At 44.6% G+C, this 22,314-nt stretch overlaps 1 protein-coding gene across 2 annotated transcripts; it reads left to right on the top strand.

Annotated features, from left to right (window-relative positions):
- On the top strand, positions 1–20,718 carry AAR2 (AAR2 splicing factor). Of its 2 annotated transcripts, none has more exons than XM_068524693.1 (4): positions 1–56; positions 2,765–3,573; positions 7,585–7,814; positions 19,388–20,718. In XM_068524693.1, exons 2-4 carry the CDS (start codon positions 2,817–2,819, stop codon positions 19,553–19,555), a joined length of 1,155 nt encoding a protein of 384 aa, XP_068380794.1. In that variant the 5' UTR covers positions 1–56; positions 2,765–2,816; the 3' UTR covers positions 19,556–20,718. The 2 variants fall into 2 exon arrangements, with proteins under 2 accessions (XP_068380794.1, XP_068380793.1); XM_068524692.1 differs by having other exon boundaries at positions 1–291.
- The last annotated feature ends 1,596 nt before the right edge of the window (positions 20,719–22,314 follow it).

The following is a 22,314-nucleotide window of genomic DNA, read 5'->3' as shown; positions in this document are numbered from 1 at the left end:
GGGAGAACTTCCGGTGCGCTTCCGCGGTCCCTGAGCCTGAGGCAAGACCTAAGTCGGTGAGCGCGGCCTCCTGTGCTCTTTTAACTCCTCTGCTCTCGTTGTCTGTGTGGTCCGGCCACCCCTCTTCCCAGCTCGGGATCGCGGAGGGCCCTGCACTAGGGCACCTAGCGGGGGGAACTGGGACATCCCCGTCTGTGGGCCGGTGGTGGGACCCACCTGTCTCCACAGGCCTTGCTTCCTGAGAAACCGTCACCAGATACACCGTCGCCAGGACTTCCTGGGGCACCCGCGGTAACTTGCTTTTTTTCGTAACTTTAGAACTTGCGGGCCGGGGGCCTTAGCTCCGCCTGACGTGGTTCTGAGCTACTCCCTGTAACTTCGGCTAAGGTCTTTTCTCCGAACCGAGGCTTTGTTATCTACAAAATGGGTATCATGCTTTTATTAAACAAATGTTTACCAAGTGTCTAATATGTGCTGGAGATACAAAAGACCCACGTCTCCTGGAGATGACAGCCCTCTATTAACATTTGCAAAATTGCAGCTGTGATAAGTGACATGGAAAGATACAAGGCGCCCTGAGAGCGAATTACAGGAGAACTGACTTAGCCCCGGTCAAAGAAGCTTTACTGAGGAGTTGAATATTGAGCAGAGATCAGAAAAATGATTTGAGAAAGAGGGGAGGGAAGAGTTTTCTATCAGGGAAGCCTCCTGTTTGAGGGTCTGCAGGAGGTCAGTTTGGCTGCAACAGAGAGCGTGTGGGGGAAGCATGGTATGACACAAGCTGGAGGAGTTGCCAGGGACCAGACCACGCAGGCCTTCCTTGTAGGTCATGGTAGGAATTTAGTTTGCCAAGAGCCACATGAGAAGCCTCTCAGAGGATATTAAGTATGGGTGGTGACATGCTTAGATTAGTGCTTTGAGAAGGTCCCTCCAGCTACTGGATGGAGAAGGGATTGAAAGGGCGATCACTCTGTGGGTGAGGGATATGGTAGCTTAGATTAAGGAGGTGGTAGAGAGAAGTGGGTGGATGTGACTTTCTGCCTCCCAAGGCATCTTCTTTGTGCCAGGCCATGTGCCAGCTGCTGAAGATATAGTGAGGAGAATTACGATCTGGTGGAAATAGAAGGAAAGGAATGGCATTATCAAGGAGGGACATACAGATGCCACCAGGGAAGATGGCTAAGTGATGAGCAGTTATTCTAAATGCGATAGCTGTTCATCTAGCAAATATTTATTAAGTACCTTCTGAATTCAAGATTAGGAATAGGAAAATGATATAAATTATTCAGAGCAGTGGCTTTCAGACTTTTTTGATTGTGACCTACAGTAATAAATACATTTTATGTTGTGACCAAGAGTCCATACAAACACACAGAGCTTCAGAAAACAGTACTTAGCTTTAATATTTATGATGTACTCTGATTTTTAAAAATTCTGTCCTTTTATTTAAAAAAATTAATGCTGGTTGAGATCCCCTAAAATGATCTCTTGACCCATTAACAGGTTGTGACTTGAAGTTTGGAAAAATAATGCTGATTTAGAGTGAGAGTCATTTGTGGTGGGTACTGGGTTAAGACAATAAAATATGTCCTTAACATTTTTGGAAAAGGGTTGCTCTTCCTTTCCTCATGGTTTTATTTTGTTTTGTTTGTTTAAATAAAATGAGTAAAAAGGATTAAACAGGCAGCTGGTCCTTCTGTTTGTGAAGTTTTGGGGCCTTGTTTGTATGTCTGGCTAGACTGGAAGTGCCTAGAGGGCAGTAACTGTCTTACTCTGTGAATGTTTCCTTTAGTTCCTGGTGAAGATCCTGGCACAGTGCAGGCATTCCAGGGTTATTTGTTGAATTGAATAGATAGGTGTCTTGGGACTAGAGGGTTAGATAATTGTCCTGTTTAAATTAGTTCATGTTGGAACCATTCTTATAAATACAGAGGCAGTGTGTGTCTGCTCACAGAAGTTTTATCAGTGTGTCCTCATGGGTAGTTCAGAGGTAGACAAAATAGATGTTCTATGGTCTTTCTCTTCGGATCCAAGGCCAGCTGTGCCTCTTGGATCCCTTCCGGGTGAGCAGTGCAGAGCTGCTACTGACTGTGAACCCTTTGGGAAGTCGTTTCACTCCCTGGACTTCAGGTTTTTTATAAGTAAGAGAAGAAGAAGCGTGTGGTTGTGGTTGAAAAGCTCTTCACTGCCCAAACCTTTTGTGAATTTTAGATGCTGAGCACCCACTTTCCACCTTTGGTCCATTTCTGGGCCTTCCCCGAGGCTTATAGGAAACTGAGTGGGTGCTTCTCAACTCTTCTGGGGACTCTCCAGCAATAGGTTTTAGACAGAGTTATAGTTTAAGACAGTTTAGGCAGAGTTATAGTTTAGAATGGACCAGCCAAGCTTTCTCTGCCTTCATCCTCTGTTGTGAGAAGGAGATCTGAGAGTAGATCCTGAATGAACAGTGGAAAGAACACTGGCCTGGAGGGCAGGGTACCCAGGTTCTAATTGGGTCCTCTGTGACCTTGAACATGTCACTTTTCTTTAACTGATGTCTTTCCAGCTGTGAAGTGAGTGTTCTTGCTCATTAAACCAAAACACAAAACCCCTCTTCTCTTTGAGTCTTATTTTCTTCATCTGTAAAACAGTGCAGGGTTGTGGTGAAGATTAAGGGAGATAATTATGTCAGGGGTCTAGTTCAGTATCTAGCACATAGAGAATGTTCAGCAAATGAAGCATCCTTCCCCAGGTTCTGATTAACTCTGATATATTTCTTTTTCAGCTGTTCTGGAAAACTAGAAAAGTTTCCTTTTTGGTCACTCACCACTGGTCCCATGGCTGCCATGCAGATGGATCCTGAGCTTGCCAAACACCTCTTCTTTGAAGGGGCCACTGTGGTCATCCTGAATATGCCCAAGGGGACAGAGTTTGGCATTGACTACAACTCCTGGGAGGTGGGGCCCAAGTTCCGGGGTGTGAAGATGATCCCTCCGGGCATCCACTTCCTCCACTACAGCTCTGTGGACAAGGCCAATCCAAGGGAGGTGGGCCCCCGTATGGGCTTCTTCCTTAGCCTGCAGCAGCGGGGGCTGAAGGTCCTGCGCTGGGATGCAGTCCAGGAAGAGGTAGACCTGTCTCCAGCCCCAGAGGCTGTGGTGGAGGCCATGAGGGCCAACCTCCAGGAGCTGGACCAGTTCCTGGGACCTTACCCATATGCCACACTCAAGAAGTGGATCTCACTAACCAACTTCATCAGCGAGGCCACAGTGGAGAAGCTCCAGCCCGAGAGTCGGCACATCTGTGCCTTCTCAGAGGTGCTGCCTGTGCTCTCCATGAAGTACACCAAGGACCGGGTGGGGCAGAATCTACCCCTCTGCGGCACTGAGTGCAAAAGCTACCAGGAAGGCCTGGCCCGGCTGCCCGAGATGAAGCCCAGAGCCGGCACAGAGATCCGCTTCTCCGAGCTGCCCACACAGATGTTCCCGGCGGGTGCCACGCCGGCCGAGATAACCAGGCACAGCATGGACCTGAGCTATGCTCTGGAGACCGTGCTCAGCAAGCAGTTCCCCCAAAGCCCCCAGGACGTGCTAGGTGAGGAGGAACAAGGCTTTGAGAGTGGGCCAGGGGAGGTGTATATAGTAGGAGGGCTTGAGAACAAGGAGTACGTCTTGGATTATCTAATCCGGTGGTTCCTAAACCTGGCTAGGAGGCGGTCTTGCCCAGAATGCTTGTTAAAGATACAGATCCCCAGGTCTTACCCCTGGAGGCTGATTCAAGAGATCTGGATTGGGGCCCCAGCAATTTATCTCTCTGTCTACCTAACAGACAAGCACTGTAGGTGAACCTGATGCAGACAGTCCTGTGTTTGGGTGCTGATGGTGTGGCCCAGCCTCCCTGCCACCGCATCTTACAGATTGAGGTCCATAGAGGGAAAGGATTTGGCTGCTAAGTGGTGTAGTCAAAGTGAGACCAAAGCCCAGGGCTCCTGGTTCGCAGGCCCAGCGGTGTTCCTGGGGGCCTCCCACCTCCCCCCTCAGTTTGCTCCTGACTCTCTGAAGGCTTCATCCAGAACGGTGATTTTCTTTTTCTTTTTTGTTTTCAAAGGTCCAACTCTTTTTCTTTAATTTTTTAAAATTTTATTTTAAAAAAATTTTGGCTGCATCGGGTCTTAGTTGTGGCACGTGGGATCTTTCATTGCGGTGTGTGGGCTTCTCTCTAGCTGTGGCACACAGGCTCCAGAGTGTGCGGGCTCAGTAGTTGCGGTGCACGGGCTCTCCTCTAGTTGTGGGGCACAGGCTCCAGAGCACGTGGGCTCAGTAGTTGTGGCGCATGGGCTCAGTTGCCCTATGGCATGTGGGATCTTAGTTCCCCAACCAGGGATCGAACCCACGTGCCCTGCATTGGAAGGCGGATTCTTAACCACTGGACCACCAGGGAAGTCCCAGTGATTTTCTTTTAATTGTCATGGTTTTTATTGTTGTTTTCCCCCCTTATTACAAAAAAAAACATATATATATATATATATATATATATATATATATATATATATATAACATATATTCATCCTAGAAGAAAAACAAAAATAAAATTCCAAATCCCACCACCTAGGAATAACCATTTTTTTACACTTTGTGTACTTATTTTCCATCTTTTAGATATATATTTATATGTATTTCTCAGTTTAATATATTTTTGTGTTTCCTTTTAGTCTTTTTTTATTCAGTTATATGTGTTTTTATATATATGATATTTTTACAAAAACAAAACTACAGTATATTATTCTGTAATTTGCTTTAATATAAACATTTTTCCAGCTGAAATGGTCAGCTTCTCTTTAGTGGCTACTTATGTTCCATAGTAATTGAACCAACCCCTGTTGATGGATCTTTAAGATGTTCCTGTTTTCCCTATTATAAGTGTTGTCTAATGAATATCCTTGTGTGCCCTTCTGCATACATTTCGGGGTGAAATTGTTGGATCAGAGTGTGCATGTTGCCAGGAGAAGGTCATGCATCCTTGCCAGCTGGTGAGGCTGTTGCCCATCACCTTTGACATGGCATTTGATATGGCAGTTTAGCAAAGGTCTCTTCCTACTGGATAGTTGAAAAATGACATCTTGTTTCAATTTATGTTTCTTCGATTACTAGTGACAGCAAACATTTGTCACATCTTTAATAGCTGTTAATATTTTTTCTTTTATAAGTTGTCCAATATTTACATATTTTTCTATTGGAAGATCAGTGAGAATTTTGAATATAGGGCCTCTTACATAATAGGCTTAGCTGATAAAAAGGGACATTTTATGGGGTGTATCTATTTTCATTTAATAAGTAACACTTGAAATTCTGGCTTAAAAATAAACAGAAAAAAAACCCCAGAAATCCTGTCTTCTACCTCTTAAACATTTCAGTTCTTCAAAGTAATCTTGTGAAAAGGTCTGTTTCAGGGATTACTGTATCTTCATGACAGCCCTTTGAAATTATTTCTGATCTCATAATTTAATTTTAGTCTGAGCCAGAAATGTATGAATTTAAACAAATGCCCTAAATTCAGAGAATAAGCTCGTATTTTCACAAACTAACCAGGTAAAGCCAACTGAAGAAGCAAATCATTAACCTCTAGAAAAGGTTAAATTTTCTAACCTATAGAAAGTTTAACTATATATATTTTTTAAATTTTTATTTATTTATTTATTTATTTATGGCTGTGTTGGGTCTTCGTTTCTGTGTGAGGGCTTTCTCTAGTTGCGGCAAGCGGGGACCACTCTTCATCGCGGTGCGCGGGCCTCTCACTATCGTGGCCTCTCCCGTTGTGGAGCACAGGCTCCAGACGCGCAGGCTCAGCAATTGTGGCTCACGGGCTTAGTCGCTCCGCGGCATGTGGGATCTTCCCAGACCAGGGCTCGAACCCGTGTGCCCTGCATTGGCAGGCAGATTCTCAACCACTGCGCCACCAGGGAAGCCCAAGTTTAACTATATTTTGAAAATATTGATCAATTGTTCAAAATATCTAGACCAGGTAGCTATCCACACAAATCAAACTTGGTTCCACAAGCCTAGGAACAGAGAACTAGTTTTTCCAGGTCTCCAGAGGTGACAGATCAGACACCATGCGTTTAAAGAGGTATTTAGTGTTGAGTACATCTGTTCTTTTTATGGCCCACACGTAGATATACCACAGAAGCCCTCCTTAAATTTGAAGCCAGAGATAGCGTCTCTGATCAGCAACAGTTTATCTTGGCAACTAGAGACCCAGCTGCTTGCCCAAGGACAATGGCTTCTGGATTACCAGGTCTCTGTTTGAGACAGGGATCTGGTGGGAATGTGGGAATAATAACTAAGATTTCTTGAGTGATAACTTTGTGCCAGGCATTATGCTAAATGCTTTATATGTACTATATTGATTCATTTAATCTTCACTACAACCCTCAAATAAGGAAATTGAAGCATAAACAGATTAAGTAACGTGCCCAGAGTCACACAGCTGCGAAGTGGTGGAGCTGAGATTTGAACCTATGCGTTTTGGCTCCAGAACCCATGCTCTTAACCACAGGCTGCTCATAGAGATCAAATCACAGAGCCCTGTGATTAAACAAACAAAAATAATTTGGCTGGCTCGCTAACACTGGAACAAGTACTCATGAATTTTCTTGTTCAGGGAGGCTCTAGGACTGTTCCCACCCAATAGAAATCTGTTTTAGGGCTTCCCTGGTGGCGTAGTGGTTAAGAATCTGCCTGCCAACGCAGGGGACTTGGGTTCGAGCCCTGGTCCGGAAAGATCCCACATGCCACGGAGCGACTAAGCCTGCGAGCCACAACTACTGAAGCCACACTACTGAAGCTCGTGCGCCTAGAGCTGGTGCTCTGCAACAGGAGAAGCCACCACAATGAGAAGCCCACGCACCGCAACTAGAGAAAAGCCCGCGCACAGCAACGAAGACCCAACGCAGCCCAAAATAAATGAATAAAATAAATAAATTTTAAAAAGAAATCTGTTTTATCTTTCCATTGTTCAGTTGCTAAGCATTAGTTGTGTGACCTTGGGCAATTTGCTTGACCTCATCTATGAAATGAGGCAAATACCACCTTCCCTGATCACCTTGTGGAGTTGGGCTGAGGATTATGTGGTGTAATGCAGCATTTCCCTGACCCTGAAGCAGACCGTGTGCATCAGAATCACCCGGGAAGCTTGTTAGAGCTACAGATACTGAGGCCCCATCATCTGTCCTCAACCAGGATCTCTGGTTTATTTTTAACAAGTTCTCTTAGTATTTCACATGGGCAGCCAGTTTGGGGATCCACTTGGCATAATATCCATGGACACATTTTGTAAACTTGTTAAATGCTGGGCCAATACTATGTGTGCCTCTTCTCTTGCAGTCAGATATCACAGAAACCAGTTTGGTTTCTCATGGCTTGAGTTTATAGCAGTTGAGCAAACTTTTATTGAGCAGCTGCTAGGTGCAAAACCCTGTGCCAGGCTCTGGAAGAGTGACAAGGATAGAAAGCCACTTATTGCTGAGGCCCAGTGGAGCTGACGGCTTAGTAGTGTCAGCCAGTACTCCTCTCCCTCAGGATCATTTCTCCTCTCTGCACCTTTCAGGTGAACTCCAGTTTGCCTTTGTATGCTTCCTGCTGGGGAACGTGTACGAGGCATTCGAGCACTGGAAGCAGCTCCTGAACCTTCTGTGCCGGTCAGAAGAGGCCATGGTGAAGCACCACACCCTTTACGTCAACCTCATCTCCATCCTGTACCACCAGCTTGGCGAGATCCCCGCCGACTTCTTTGTGGACATTGTCTCCCAGGACAACTTCCTCACCAGCACCTTACAGGTGAGCAGGCTTTTGGCTGACACCCAAGTGGGTCAGAATTAAGGCCAGGGTGTGTGAAAGTACCCTTGGAGGCTTACCTTTTTGTTTTTTGCTGTTCTTTCCTGAGCCAGGTTGTCTTCATTTCAGTTTCCTAATAGTAGGCTGTTCCCTGGTTCTCTCTCTCCTACTTGATTATAAGCTCCTTAATTCCAGAGACCCTCTCTGTGTACCACCTTCTCCCCGCCTCGCCCCCCAAGGTGCCTAGCACTGGGGTACTTGGAATTTGAGTCAGCCCCACCCCTTGAGCAGCTTCGCTCAAAACAGTTTTTATTTCTGCCTCCCTGTAGCTGTAAGTTGCTGCAAACCAGTAGGACAGAGTTTTGAAGCTAGTTATTCCCGGGGAAACATCTGCAGCTCCTTAGATCTCATTTAGGCATTAAAGTAACTTTGATTTCCTGTTCAAACAAAATGTGCCAGTTTCTGCAGAGATTCTCTGACAGAAAAAGTGAAATTTGCTTTTAACTCAGCAATTAAATTTTCATTATGAGTGATAATTAGGGAAGAAGCTTCAAACAACTTACAATCTTCATCCTGTGCTATTTCCTCCCTTTGCAAACAGATTAGCTTCCTTTATGTTCTTGGGACAGCCTCTGTCACTCACATTGTGTAACTTTCTCAAGTATAGAAGAGGCAGAAGCTGTAGGCTGTCAGTTTCCATACTTTCTGTTTCATGACTTTTTTTTCTCACTGTGTATGAGACCCCCACAGGCCTGCTCCTTAAAAGGTGGCTATTCACTAACCCCCCACTCCCACCCATGGTAAGGGAAGGAATGAACAGTCATTAAATGCCTGTTGGCATTTGATAGGCACCATGCTTATCTCTTTATATGGGTTCCCTCATTTAATCTCTCTGGAGCACGTAAGACAGGGAGGATTATTCCCATTTTACGAATGAGAACACTGAGACTCAAAAAGATTAAATCATTAATATAAGGTCACACAGCTGGTAGGTGGCAGAGTCAGGATTTGTATCCAGGCCTGAGTCTTGGTTTAAGGCCTGTGCTTATGCCCCTACATACCGAATACAGTGTAGATCCCCCCTCCGAAAAGAGTCTTGATTGACGTTAGTGGACACACTATCAGGGGCCTGTTTCTCAGAGGTACAGAATACTTTTCTAAAACCAGCATACTGTTGGAAGAGTCTCTGTGATCAGGCAGCTGACGTAAACCTCTGAAGTTGAAGGACTTGTGTGGACCATGGGGATGAGTCAGTCAGGCTGATGGTTTGAGCCTGGTGTATTCCACTTCATGAGAGTTATAAAACTGCCCTTTTATTGGTTCTTGATATCACAGAGAAATTAAATCCCTTTAGCCTTCCTCTGCAGGGGAATTCGCCCCAGTTACTGGGTCATGGGTTGCAGAGCAGTAGGAGGCAGCAGCCTGCTAACTGGCCTCTGGCAGCGGGAATACGTGCTGCCCTTGTGATATGCGCTAGTGCTGTCGTGCAAACATACGAGGGCCACAGTGTGTCGTTGGCTGTCCAACCATTGTCAGCACGACCAGCAGCTGAGCTCTCATTGCTGAGGCTTTGTTGCCAGCAATGATTTACAAAGCAGAAAGGGCCCAGCTGGATTGCTCAATGTCCAGGTAGGGTGTGCAAAGCTGATGATTAGAAGAATTTTGTCTTTGGACTTTTCACCAAGAAAATTTGATGTCATTATTTGGAAAAATCCAGGACATGTGCCTTAAAAAAAATATATCAACACTTGTTTTTTAAGCATCCTTTCTTTATATACAACGTTCTCCTCTGAGTGTTGAGGAATATGTATATGCGTTAGCCTGTTTCTTAGAGGTACAGAACACTTTTCTAAAACCAGCATACTGTTGGAAGAGTCCATGTGATCAGGCAGCTGACATAAAACTCTGAAAGTTGAAGGACTTGTGCAGGAGCATCTCTTCATTGATTTAGCAGGTGTTTGCTGAGTACCTGTTGTATACAAGGCCCTGTTCTAGGATGGGAAATGTAGCTCTGGGCAAGACAGACAGAGTCCCTGACTTGGAGTTTAGATTTTGGTGGGAAAGTAAACAAATGAATTAACTAGATAACTCCAGGTAGCCCTAAGTGTTTTAGAAGGCAGTACCATTTTCTAACCCAGGCCTTTTGGTCTCATCTAGACTGCATCAGAGTTTATCAACTTCCATGTTTACCCCCATCAGTCCATCTGTCTCCCACACTGCCACCAAAATGCACCTCTGATCCTATTTCTCTGTGGTCCTCGTTGCCTAAAAAGTTAAAAGCCCAAACCTAGGTCATAATACCCATTCTGATCGGGCTCCTAATCTGTTCTCCAGCTTCTCCTTCCTTTCCCTGTTTTCCACCATCAACTCCAGCAGCAGTGGTCTCCTTGCAAGTTGCCAGACATGCCATGCTGTTCCATGCCTTCCTCTTTTCTTTAATTGTAAAAAATACGTAACATGAGATTTACCCTCTTAATTTTTTAAGTGTACAGTACAGTATGGTTAACTACAAGCAGAGAGGATCTCTAGAACTTTTTCATCTGACACGACTGAAACTTTATACCCATGTTTCATGTCTTCTTAACTGAACCTGATTTTCCCTCTGCCTGCTATGTACTTGTTCATCCTACAGGATGCCCTCTAGGCATCCCTCTCTGTGGTGCCATCCCTCTCTGTGGTGCCATTCCTGATATCTCCCTCCTTTCCATACTATTAGCCTACTTTGTACTTGTCACTATTATATTGCACAGGCTGTGCTTGCTGAAATGTATATATTGTCTGCCTGACTTCCCCACTGAGCCATGGGCTTTTACCAGAAGCCTATTTTTTGTTTTTTCTGGTTATCTTCAACAACTACTTGAGGCCTAGCACTGATCTCACTTTGTGTTATTGGGTGTTTTTAGTGCATAATTCCTGTGGCAGTGTGAACAGATGACCCTGCTATGACAGGTGTAAACAGTGAAGTCTGGTCAAAGGGCATTAGGAGCACCAGAGAGGGGTTGGTTGGTTCATTCAGGCTGGGGTTGAGATTTGAGGAGACAGAGGGTCAGGAATGGCGTTTTTGTGAAGGGGGGCATTTGACCATGAGCTTGAAGGATGACACAGATTTCAACAGGCAAAATGCGGAAAGGGTATTACAAAACTTTTCTCTTTTTTGATGGCAAGTTACACTGACGCCATCTTGGCAGTGAGATCCTGTCACCCCACACACAGGAACTCACTCCGGGTGTTTGTGAGTGAATGAATCAGCCCATAAAAGCCTTCCTTAGCCAGCCACCTGCTCTGCCCGCAGGTCATCAAGTAAGTGGAACCGGCTTTCTTACTTTGGAGTTTAAATGGCTGCTACCCATGGAGAGGGACTGGTATTTGTGTGTGAGCACTTAAAGACAGCCACATTAGCTTGTGTAAAATCAGCCACGTAATGCCCTCTGCCATTTGAGGCCCCTTTGAATAGATGCCACTGGTTTTTACAAATCCCATGGATTAGCTTGAATAAAAATTATTTGTTTTATAAAAATAGATACAGTTTTTTCTTTTATTTGAAGCAACTTGAGTCATCATAATTTGTTTAAAACCAATGAAAGGATAATCTGAATTTAATAGTATGTTATAAAGTGAATTATGTACAAAATAAGAATTCTTATTACTGATTGCATAGCATTTAGGCATATAGTCATGTAACCTGTTTTTTTTTTGAATACTTTTAGTCACAATAGGCCATATAGGCTCTCCAGCTTCATTTCTTGCCAGTATTCGAAATACTAGTGTCCATCTTTAACTCTCGAGGGAAAACACTAGCTCTGACAATGATGTCTGTAGTACCGGCATACCTTGGAGATATTGTGGGTTCGGTGCTGGGCTACCACAATAAAGTGAATATCACCAGAAGTGTGTCACATGAATTTTTTGGTTTCCCAGTGCATATGAAAGTCATGTTTACTCTATACATAGTCTATTAAGTGTGCAATAGCATTATGTCTTAAAAGAAAATACCTTAGTGAAGAAGCAGTTTATTGCTAAAAAATGCTAACCGTCATCTGTGCCCTCAGTGAGTTGTAATTTTTTTTTTTAACATCTTTATTGGACTATAATTTCCTTACAATGGTGTGTTAGTTTCTGCTTTATAACAAAGTGAATCAGCTATACATATACATATATCCCCATATCTCCTCCCTCTTGCATCTCCCTCCCACCCTCCCTATCCTACCCCTCTAGGTGGTCACAAAGCACTGAGCTGATCTCCCTGTGCTATGTGGCTGCTTCCCACTAGCTATCTACTTTACGTTTGGTAGTGTAATATGTCCATGCCACTCTCTCACTTCGTCCCAGCTTACCCTTCCCCCTCCCCGTGTCCTCAAGTCCATTCTCTGTGTCTGCATCTTTATTCCTTTCCTGCCCCAAGGTTCTTCAGAACCAATTTTTTTTTTTTTTTTTAGATTCCATATATATGTGTTAGCATATGGTATTTGCTTTTCGCTTTCTGACTTACTTCACTCTGTATGACAGACTCTAGGTCCATCCACCTCACTACAAATAACTCAATTTCGTTTCTTTTTATGGCTGAGTAATATTCCATTTTATATATGTGCCACATCTTCTTTATCCATTCATCTGTCGATGGACACTTAGGTTGCTTCCATGTCCTAGCTATTGTAAATAGAGCTGCAAGGAACATTGTGGTACATGACTCTTTTTGATTTATGGTTTTCTCAGGGTATATGCCCAGTAGGGGGATTTAGTTTTTTAAGGAACCTCCATACTGTTCTCCATAGTGGCTGTATCAATTTACATTCCCACCAACAGTGCAAGAGGGTTCCCTTTTCTCCACGCCCTCTCCAGCATTTATTGTCTGTAGCTTTTTTGATGATGGCCATTCTCACTGGTGTGAGGTGATACCTCACTGTAGTTTTGATTTGCATTTCTCTAATGATTAGTGATGTTGAGCATCCTTTCATGTGTTTGTTGGCAATCTGTATATCTTCTTTGGAGAAATGTCTATTTAGGTCTTCTGCCCATTTTTGGATTGGGTTGTTTGTTTTTTTGATATTGAGCTGCATGAGCTGCTTATAAATTTTGGAGATTAATCCTTTGTCAGTTGCTTCATTTGCAAATATTTTCTCCCATTCTGAGGGTTGTCTTTTCATCTTGTTTATGGTTTCCTTTGCTGTGCAAGAGCTTTTAAGTTTCATTAGGTCCCATTTGTTTATATTTGTTTTTATTTCCATTTCTCTACAAGGTGGGTCAAAAAGGATTTTTTGCTGTCATATGTCATATGTCATAGAGTGTTCTGCCTATGTTTTCCTCTAAGAGTTTGATAGTGTCTGGTTTCACATTTCGGTCTTTAATCCATTTTGAGTTTATTTTTGTGTATGGTGTTAGGGAGTGTTCTAATTTCATTCTTTTACATATAACTATCCAGTTTTCCCAGCACCACTTATTGAAGAGGCTGTCTTTTCTCCATTATATATTCTTGCCTCCTTCATCAAAAATAAGGTGACCATAGGTGCGTGGGTTTATCTCTGGGCTTTCTATCCTGTTCCATTGATCTGTATTTCTGTTTTTGTGCCAGTACCATACTATCTTGATTATTGTTGCTTTGTAGTATCCTCTGAAGTCCGGGAGCCTGGTTCCTCCAGCTCTGTTTTTCTTTCTCAAGATTGCTTTGGCTATTCGGGGTCTTTTGTGTTTCCATACAAATTGTGAAATTTTTTGTTCTAGTTCTGTGAAAAATGCCATTGGTAGTTTGATAGGGATTGCATTGAATCTTTGGGTAGTATAGTCATTTTCACAATGTTGATTCTTCCAATCCAAGAACATGGTATATCTCTCCATCTGTTGGTATCATCTTTAATTTCTTTCATCAGTGTCTTACAGTTTTCTGCATACCGGTCTTTTGTCTCCTTAGGTAGGTTTATTCCTAGGTATAGTCGTAATCTTTTTGGTTTGAAATATTTTGAGAATTACCAGAATATGACACAGACACAAAGTGAGCAAATGCTGTTGGGAAAATGGTGCTGATAGACTTGCTCAATGCAGGGTTGCCACAGACCTTCAATTTGTGAAAAATGCAATATCTGAGAAGTGCAATAAAACAACATATGCCTGTGTTTTTGTCATAACACCAGCTCTGATAAACTTCACCTACCTACTCCTACACCTCCTGCCATCAACTATCACTTCTGCACACTTACTGTGCATTATTTCCTTTAGCCCTCACAGCGATGCTAGAAGTTAAGTATATAATCCCATTTTACAGATGAGAAGACAGGAACAGGGAGGTCACATAATTTTGCCTGAGTTTGCCAGAGCTAGTGGATGGCAAGGCTACACTTTGATTCTAAAGCCCACTGTGGTGGGCTCCCATATATGATTAGAGCCCCAGATGAAACATCCCAAATTCTTTAAACTGACCTCAGAAAACATGATTCTGCTGCTATTCGCCTTCTTGGTAATTGTTGTGAAGTGATAGTCTTGCTTTTAACACCACTTTCTTCTTCTGCAAGTGGAAATAAAATGTACTACCTCTGGCTAGTTTCATTCTAAGTTGAATAATCATATGGGAATTGAAAAAATTAGGAAATTTCATCTTTTTGGTCTAGCCACAAAATAGGATAAGCAGTGACTCAGCTATCTACTGTGGTATTTTGAATTTCTCAAGGTGACCTGACTGAACTCAATTTATTTAACTGGGGTTTAAAAGAAAGCTTTCACATTTCTGACTAAAGTCTGATTTTACAATATATAGACTTAATGGTAAAAGTATTAATACCTTTTTTTTTTTAATTTGAAGAAAAATACCCAATGGGTGTGCTTTTAGTTCTAAAATGCAGATGTTTGTGAAATGTTATTATCCTATTTCAAAAGTATTTTAAAAATATCCAGGATTAATATTCGCATATTAAGATGATTCATTTCTCAGTGATTTTAAAAAGTTTACTTGTTTCACTTTAGTAAATAAAATAACCAGATCATTACTAAATTTATATAAGAAGGCATACAATTAATCTAAAAACAAGAATCAAAGTAAATTGTTGTTTGGAAACCAGATACTGTCTAAACATCTCTTCTGAATTGTGAATTTTTAAAATAACAAGTTTGTAAAGTATAGGGACAAAAATAGATCAATGGATGCCAGGGGCTAGGGGTCAAGGGGAGGATTTGATCCTTAAGGGGCAGTGTGAGGGAATATTTTTGGAGTGATGGAACGGTTCAGTATCCTGATTGTGATGGTATATGGGCCTTTAAACTCATAGACTGGATACCAAAAGAAAAAGCTATAAACAGATACCTGTCTTGATTACATCATATAGTGGTTGCATGGGTGTATACATTTATCAAAACGAGTTGACACTTAAAATGGATGAATTTAATTGTACGTAAATTATGCCTCAATAAAGTTGGTTTTTTAGAACAGACAACCTAGGCTGTGACCTGGGTCCTGGAGACCTGCAGAAGGGACAGTTCCAGAAGCACCTGGTCTCCAAGCCCCTTGGTTCCCCATAGGACACTGCTGAAAATATCAAGGATGTATTACGTCTGTGTCAAGACAAAAAGAAGGTCTTGGTAGGGAAGAAGGATTTCGATTTCCCTACTGGGACTGGATCTTGCTTGACATTTATCACTTGCTCAGCATTTATCACCATCCTTATCTGTACAATGGGAATAGTAATTTCTTATCCTACCTCCCAGTTTGTAGTAAAGATTAGACTGACAAGTTCTTTAAAAAGGACATAGCGCTTTTCATATTAGAAGCCTTATTTTTCAGACTGAAGGCTTCTGTTATACCTGCCTCTAGTTGATGTTACCCCCATGGCGATGTTGGAGAGGTGGGTGGGAAGGATGAATGACGAGTATGCACCCAGCCTGTTCCAGTCTCTCACTGCTGGCCATCCCTACATCTCATTCATATCCATTCAGGGAGCATCCTGTGGGCCCCAACTCTATGCCAGGCCCTGGGCGATCTGCTGTGTGGGTCACATTGATAATTAGGAAGTGACCCCTACTCGGAAGGGGTATTACCATTAATACTTGATCACTGTGATGCAAGCAGAGTGTGAGAAATGCCATAAGGGATGCTCAGGCACAGTACTGGGGGAACAGAGGTTGGAGCAGTTCCTTTCAGCTTGGGCTTTTATAAGAGAACTGTCACAAGGAGATGGCTTGTGAGCCGGTGGCATATTCAGGGGCCTGGTAAATAAGCCACGTCCTCCCCAGGACGAGTCCCTTATTCTGTCCAGCACCGTCATGTAATTATCGAGCAATCATTTGGTACAGGCACTGTGCAAAAGGGACCCAGAAATAGATTTTCATAGAACCTATGATCTTCTTTGTTCTTTTGTTCATTAAACATCCAATGGGTCCTTTTTGTATGGTAGACTCTGTGCCAGGGGAGTGGGATGCAGGTAGGAAAAGGAGTCTCTGCTTTGGAGTTGCTCCTTGTCTCTTGGGGAGCTCAATGGTAAATGGACGGTTACTGACTGAGAGTGAGGCTATGTCCCAGGTAACCCTGGGCACCGGGGGAGCACAGAGGAGCACCTGTTCTTTCTTTGGTCTGGGAAGACATCCCAAAGGAGGTGGCATCTGAACTGAGCTTGGGTCACTAGTAGAAATTAGTAGGTGAAGGAGGAGAAAGCAGGGGTGGAGAAGGGTGTTATAAGCAGAGGGAAAAGCCTGTGTGAGTAGAGGCACAGAAGAGGCAATGGAGCATGTTTGGGCAGCTGCTCAATGTGGCAGGAGAGGAAGGGCTGTGTAGAGAGTAGTACAATTTACCGTGTAAGGAGGGAGAACAGGAAGAGGCTTTTGCTAATTCAGCCAGCAGGCCCCCCCAGGACCTCTGGGGGCAGACCCATGGGTGCACAGGGCCTCCAGCGCTAATGCTGTTTGAAACAAGGCTTCTCTGCTTCCCATACCAGGCCCCTCCCCAGGGTTCAGCCGGCCTCACGTTCAATGCTCCAGAGAAAGCTCCATTAGCTGCCTATAGACAGGCCACCGGCTTCCCCACTGCCCTCTCACCACTGAGCTCACACAGCCCCTCTAATTAGTTATTGATCTGGTATTTTGTTGTAGCTGTGCTTCCTGCTCCTGTATTTAGTCGATTCCCAAGTAATGAAACCAAATTCTGTAACCCCCCACCTTCTGCTTCTGAACTCCCCTCCCCGTCACTTCTGTCCCTGCTACCACCCCAACAAAGTGTCTCCAAACAAAGACCACTGACCATGAGCCTCACTCCTCCTGCTAACAGAAAGACAGTGGAGAGGAGGGCAGGAGGGGGGTTGTCCTTGGAAGCAGCTGCAGAGTACACCTGTTACCTTTGTCAGGTCAAGGCCCCTGGAGCCCAGATTCCTTCCATGGTGGTCTATGGGCCAGCTGTGACACAAAGGTGATGTGAATCAAATTGCTGCTTTCACCCTCATGCCTCTGTGTCTGGGGTGGTCTTGCAGGGAGCCAACGGGTAGTCTGGGAAAAACTGCTCCTTCCTTTCTGGTAATTTTGACCCAGGCATTTAACTCCCCTCAGCCTCCATTTCCATAAAATAGGCATCCTAGTGTGTCTTCCCAGGGCCTTGTGAGGATCCACTGGACTACTCTATGAAACTTCTTTGAGAACAATAAAGTAGTGTGAGAAGGAGTAATGGGTTTGCTGTCATTCTTAGAGAAGCAGTTGAGATTCGGGACAATCTGGAATGGAGTTTCAGAGGTAGGGAAAATTACTCTGTTTGCCCCTGCCCATGTTTATATTAGACGAAACTGAATTTAAAAGAACATCAAAACAAGGGATTAGTATCCAGAATATATAAAGAACTTCGATGACTCAACAACACAAATAAAAAAAACCTGATCAAAAAAGGGCAAAGGGGGGCTTCCCTGGTGGCGCAGTGGTTGAGAATCTGCCTGCTAATGCAGGGGACACGGGTTCGAGCCCTGGTCTGGGAAGATCCCACATGCCGCAGAGCAGCTGGGCCTGTGAGCCACAATTACTGAGCCTGCTCGTCTGGAGCCTGTGCTCCACAACAAGAGAGGCCGCGATAGTGAGAGGCCCGCGCACCGCGATGAAGAGTGGCCTCCGCTTGCCGCAACTGGAGAGGGCCCTCGCACAGAAACGAAGACCCAACACAGCCATAAATAAATTAATTAATTAAAAAAAAAAAAAGTGGGACTCCTGATATTCATCCCACTTTAAAAAAAAAAAAAAAAGGGCAAAGGACTTGAATAGACTTTTCTCCAAGGAAGATATACACATGGCCAATAAATACATGAAAAGATATTCAGCATCACTAATCCTTAGGGAAATGCAAATCAAAACCACGAGACACCACTTCACACCCATTTGGGTAGCTATTGTAAACAAACAAACAAAAACAGAAAATAACAGATGCTGAAGAGATTGTAGAGAAATTGGAACCCTCGTTCATTGCTGATGGGAATGTAAAATGACACAGCCACTGTGGAAAACAGTATGGTGGTTCCTCAAAACATTAAACAGAATTACCTTATGATCTAGAAACCCCACTTCTGGGTATATACCCCGAAGAATTGAAAGCAATGACTCTATAAGAGATATTTTTATATCCGTGTTCATAGCAGCATTATTTATAATAGCCAAAAGGTAGAAACAACCCAAATGGCCATTGACAGATGAATGGAAAAAAAAATGTGGTATCTACATACAATGGCATATCATTCAGCCTTAAAAAGGAAGGAAATTCTGGCACTTCCTACATGAGTGAACCTTGAGGACATTATGCTAAGTGAAATAAGCCAGGCACAAAAGGACAAATATTGTATGATTCCACTTATATGAGGTACCTAGAGTAGTCAAATTCATAGAGAGAAAGTAGAATGGTGGTTACCAGGGGCTGGAAGCGGGGAATGGGGAGTTAATGGGTGTTGTTTCAGTTGGGGAAGATGAAAAAGTTCTGGAGATGGTTGGTGGTGATGATTGTGTAATAATGTAAATATACTTAATGCCACTGGACTATACTCTTAACATGGTAAATATTATGTGTATTTAGTACAGTCTTTTAAATGATAATTTTTTTAAATGTTTAAAATGGTAGATTTTGTGTTATGTATATATTACCATAATTTTTTTAAAAATCAGAGCTTTTAAGGGGAATAGAAACCTCAGATTGGCAGCCTGGGACCCATTTAGATTAGAGCAGCAGTTCACCCTCACTGGGTTAGGACCTGGGATTTTTTGGGATCCAGGGGCTTATAAGCACCCCCATGCCTTTCTTAGTACCGGCTGGTGTAGCTACTGCCTCTTTTTCTAAGTTACTGCCCAGGTGCCCAGTAGATCTCCCCGGAGAGCAGGGCCAGGGTGATGGCCCCGCTGGCTTTACTCTCAGTGGGGCATCTCTGCCCAAGAGAGTAATTTTCCATTCTGGTCCTGCGCCAACTTCTCAGCTGGGCTTGGACCTTCTTTCTTGGTTTGGGGGGAGCACAGTAGGTGTCCTGAGCCTGTGCCAGCAGCGGCTGATCCACCCACCCCGGAGAGCTGAACACCATGAGGAAATTTCCACAGCTTTCTCAGCCCCTCTGTGTTCTCAGGAGTGACTTATCCTCTGTTCTCTGTAGGTTTTCTTTTCATCCGCCTGCAGCGTTGCCGTGGATGCCACCCTGAGGCAGAAAGCTGAAAAGTTCCAAGCTCACCTAACCAAGAAGTTTCAGTGGGACTTTGAGGCGGAGCCTGAGGACTGCGCCCCGGTGGTGGTGGTTCTTCCCGAGGGTGTGGGGACTGGCTAACTGGAAAAGGTCTCAGCCAGAGGAGGCCCCTTCCCCACGGCTGCGGTCCTGGCTCCACCATTCACCTGTCCTACTGGGACTTACTGGGACAGCAGCCCTGCCAGGTTCTACAAAGATGGAGCCAGAATTCCCTCCTTCACCAATAAATAAGTTCCTTTAGTGCCAGAGAGGCTGTACCCCATCTAGAAGGCACATTTGTGGGTTCCCCGTCAGCCTGGCCTTGGTGCTATAACCTAACTGAATTCCAAATGGGCTCTTGGGAGAGACCTGCCTCAGCAGCAGCTTGCTTCCTTCCAGAAGAGAAGAAGTTGAGCCAAAAGCCCAAGAGAACCGATTGTTTATTCCGTAGAACGGTTAGAAACCCTGGACTGCCCAGGAGTCTGAGATGTCAGTTGGTGACTTTTTAAAAGTTAATCAGAGGGTAACGGGGAGATGAGCCAGGATTTCTGCCTGCCCCTTGTTGGATGGGAATACATCACAGAAAACATGGGTGTGTGACCACCCTGGAGCCCCAGGTTGGGGAGGGCATAACAGAAGACAGTTGGGTTGAATCTGACGAGTGGTCAGCTTTTGCTTTAAGTCCCTTTCTCCTGTCCAGAGGTCCCAGTGGATAATCTTTCAAGATCATTGCGGCCCCTGACCTCAGAGGCGTTGCTAGTGCCACACCCCTCCCATCTGCTCCGTTCTGAGGCCTCAGACCCAGAAGTGGGCCTTGGCAACCCTCTTGTATGGCCCTATTCCTCACCAGAGCCACCACGAGTGTTTCTGATGACCTGGAGATTCAACAACAAAGAGAAAGGTTCTTGCTCTGTACAGGCTTCTTTGGCCCTGTTGAAGTTCTGTGCCTTTATTCAGAGCTCCAGAGATGACCTGGTCAGCCTGGGTCCGCCCCCCGTCCTGCTGTGGGGCTGCCAGCCACAGGAGTGCTCTGGTTCCCTGGGAGTCCTGAGGGCTTACGCATCGTGCACACAGGCCCTGCCACCCTGACCTCGAACTGTTGTCCTGTGATCGGAGTCCCTGTGCTGCTCTCTCCCAAGGCTGCGGCTCACACTAGGTTTCTGAATAAGAATCCCCTACGGTTAAGACTTTCGGTTCCACTTGTCTCCTTGGAATTGTTTTTCCAAGAGCATAACATACATTAAAGTTTTGGAGTTGAGACTAAATCCTCTTGTGTGAGTCTCTCTTGTAGTTCATCTGCCCAGTTCCCAGCGCAGCCAGGCACTGTCCTTAGATGCACATGTCCTCCCTACCGGGCACCAGGAGACCCTGCCCAACCTCTGCAGGCTCTGGAGGAGGCAAGTGGCCAGCGATGTCTCCTGTCACCAGCGGGGCTCCCGAGATGGGCACACCTGAAGGAAGGATTGAAGCCCTGTATCTATATAGCAACCAGAAGGTTCACCTTGTGTGAATTTGCTGTTCTTTTTCTCCCCAAAGCCCAATCAATCATCAGAACTACTGGGGAGCTTGTTAAAATTGCAGATTCCAAAGGAATAAAGCCCTGACCCATGCCGCAGCATAGACGAACCTTGAAAACACTGTGCAGAGTGAAAGAAGTCGGACGCAAAGACCACATGTTGTATGATTCCATTCTTATGAATCGTCTAGAGTCGACAAATCCGTAGAGACAGAGGGATTAGTGGTTACCAGGGGATGGGAGAGTGGGGAAGGGGGAGTGACTGCTAATGGGTACTGGGCTCCTTTTTGGGGTGATGACAAGGTTCTGGAAGTAGGTAGTGGTGGTGATTGCCCAACCTTATGAGTATCGTAAAAACCCATACAAGTGTATGCTTTATAATGGTGAATTTTACGGTGTGTAAATTATATCTCAATAATAATTTTTAAAAGTTCAGACTCCCAAGTCCCGCCCTACAGGAACTCAGAGGCAGTGAATCTGGATGTAGCCTGGGTTCTGAGGCACACTCAGTTTTGAGTTACTACCTAGAAGTAACAGCACTGCAATTTAGTACCTAGAGCTCCCCTGGGATAATTTGTCTCCCACTGGCCTTGTCAGGGCAGCACCTGGAAGTTGGATCATGTGACCTGTTCTCTAAGCTTGTTGGTCTTATGTCTACACAGACACACACACCCCCCAGCCACGCCGGCTCACACACAAATGGGTTAAGGAAAAGCAGCTACAATGCATAAGTGCTCTGTTCTGTTAGTTCACTTAATCCTCACAACAGTATGTGGTAAGTGCTATTATTATCCCCATTTTACTGATAGGAAAATGGGCTCAGAGAGCTTCCGTCATTTTGCTAGGGTCCCACAGCTCATAAGGATTGAGCTCAAGAGTCAAACCAAGCCTGTTGGTGTCCAGGATCCGCACTCAGCACTGCATTCACTGCTGTGATTTACTCCTTCCCTACCCTTGCATGTCCAGGACAGCCCTCCTTTCTTCCTGCTTCCCCAGATCTAGCCTTGGCCCTGTTGACAGCCAGCTGTGTGACCTTGGGCAAGCCACTTGCGTTCTCTGGGCTTCAGTGTATTTTTTTGTTTTTTTGTTTTTTGTTTTAAAGAGCTAAGGGTCTGGCTTTTTTTTTTTTTTTTTTTTTTTTTTTTTTAATTTATGGCTGTGCTGGATCTTCGTTTCTGTGCGAGGGCCCTCTCCAGTTGCGGCAAGTGGGGGCCACTCCTCATCGCGGTGTGCGGGCCTCTCACTGTCGCGGCCTCTCTTGTTGTGGAACACAGGCTCCAGACGCGCAGGCTCAGTAATTGTGGCACACGGGCCTAGTTGCTCCGCGGCATGTGGGATCCTCCCA

This window comes from Eschrichtius robustus, chromosome 16, assembly GCF_028021215.1.
Source record: "Eschrichtius robustus isolate mEscRob2 chromosome 16, mEscRob2.pri, whole genome shotgun sequence".
Classification (NCBI taxonomy): Eukaryota; Metazoa; Chordata; class Mammalia; order Artiodactyla; family Eschrichtiidae; genus Eschrichtius; species Eschrichtius robustus.
This window is presented reverse-complemented; position numbering and strand designations above follow the sequence as displayed.